This window comes from Argentina silus (assembly GCF_951799395.1).
Source record: "Argentina silus genome assembly, chromosome: Y".
Lineage (NCBI taxonomy): Eukaryota > Metazoa > Chordata > Actinopteri > Argentiniformes > Argentinidae > Argentina > Argentina silus.
The window spans coordinates 51912491-51914502 of NC_139654.1; the positions used below are offsets into that span (position 1 = coordinate 51912491).

The following is a 2012-nucleotide window of genomic DNA, read 5'->3' on the forward strand; positions in this document are numbered from 1 at the left end:
TTACCGAGCAGTTGAACAGGTGTACCTAATAAAGTGTATATATTATTGTATATAAGAGTGTATATTACCATGTTCATGCAATAAATGGTTAAACTTGATCTGACTGTCCTGACAGAATTATTATTATCATCATTGTGAAGCACTTTATACAGCATGACATACTTTATAAATAGGAGTGACTGTCTTTTGTTCTCCAAACATTGAGGAAGGCAAAGCCGAAAGGCATCTGTTTTGATGGCTGCTGCTGCTATTATTCTGAATTAAAACTACAACAGTAATTCCAGTGAGTGCGGATATTTTCCTTGCTTCAAACACTTATTGTATCACATGTAAACAAGTATCAACGATAAAAACAGAACAGACATAAAACTTTATCCATGCTTTGTACACATGCTTTATTGCATTCAGGATAACAAAGTGTCAACTTTATTACATTTTAAATATCTAATTAAATGAACTTTTATCTCTTTTGTTCCGATACCATAAATTACTGGATTCAAACAAGTAGGAACAAGAAGATACATTAAGCTTGTTAAGACACGCACATCAGGGGGGATAGTATTAACCCTATACCCAGTAAATGCAATCAAAACACTTCCATAGGCAACACAGATAACCATTATATGAGAGGTGCAGGTTTGGATGGCTTTTTGGCGTGAATCTCCTGAGGATGATCGAAATATATTGACAAAAATGATTATATAAGAAAGCACTATAGCAATACAGTCAATAGTTGGTATACAGAAAGCCACAACACCTGCTATGTAGTTTCTGAAAACATCACCACATGACAAACTAACCACTGACGTATGCTCACAGAAGCAGTGGTAGAGAACATTTGATAAGCAAAATGTGAGTGGTACAAACAGACCAACCATTGCAACGATAATCATAGTATTTCTAAGAACAAACACAAAGGTAAAAACAAGTGCATTTTTCAGATTCATGTAATCATTGTAGCGTAAAGGGACACAGATGGCAACATACCGATCTATTGCCATCCCAAGTAAGATTGTGGATTGAAAACTTGCACAATAGTGAATGCAAAACATCTGAATGAGACATTCCTCTCGAGAAATAATATTTCTGCTAAATAAGAAGCTGAATAACATCCTTGGTACAAACATAACTGGAACAGCAATGCCGAGACATGCTATGGCTCCTATCAGTATGTACATGGGGGCATGTAATTTGGGATGTCGGGCAATGACAAATACAATAGCTGAGTTAGCAACTATAGAGAAGACAAAAATGATAAAGAAAGGAATGAAGAGTAGAGGGCGAAACCGTTGAATATTTGTGAATCCAGCCAGATATAATTGAGTGTGTGAGTAGTTGCCTGGTGACTTCTCCATTCCAACATTAGCATCAGCAGTCGTTATATATGGCACCTACAGTGGATAATCATTTTTAAAAAATGGCATTGATTGTTGCAAGAGGTTCATTACATTGTATGCTCACTTTTTTGGACTACACACTGAGTAACATTCAGCATTATTGTCGACTGACTATTCATTACTTGTTATTTGATCCGAAAATGTATCGATATAGAAGTCAATTTTAGCTAGACAACCAATACATTTACTGTATTTCATTGTGTTAGAAAGAAAATAATAACACAAAAAGCTGAATACTAATACATCAACTTAAAAACTGATGAAGTGAATTGTTAGGTCTTATTCTTGATTTAGTAATGCATTGCCAATACATAATAATAAAATCAATTGGAAAAGTAATTCAGACCTGTGTTGAAATATATTTGACATTGATATTTGTTCAAATACTGAGCATTTGCACTTGGGAAAGCCTGAGTGCCAGATTTGCACTTTTGGAACTATTCATTTGAATATAATTTGAATCCAGGTCTGATGTAATTTCATAGAAAATGACTCAACCACCAAACTTAAAGAAGGCAGTCATCAAGTAATTCACAGTATTGCTTTTAAACTCAGCATCTTGCATATCATATGAAGCATAACAATGAAATAATAGATTACGGTACTGTACCTATG

The 2012-nt window shown here is 34.4% G+C and overlaps 1 protein-coding gene across 1 annotated transcript; it reads right to left on the minus strand.

Annotated features, from left to right (window-relative positions):
• Window positions 1-404: 404 nt before the first annotated feature.
• LOC310824183 (olfactory receptor 52E8-like) lies at window positions 405-1355 on the minus strand (the record flags this gene model as incomplete). The annotated part of the gene is made up of 1 exon (XM_083696994.1): window positions 405-1355. One exon carries the CDS (start codon window positions 1353-1355, stop codon window positions 405-407), a length of 951 nt encoding a protein of 316 aa, XP_083553120.1.
• Window positions 1356-2012: the final 657 nt, after the last annotated feature.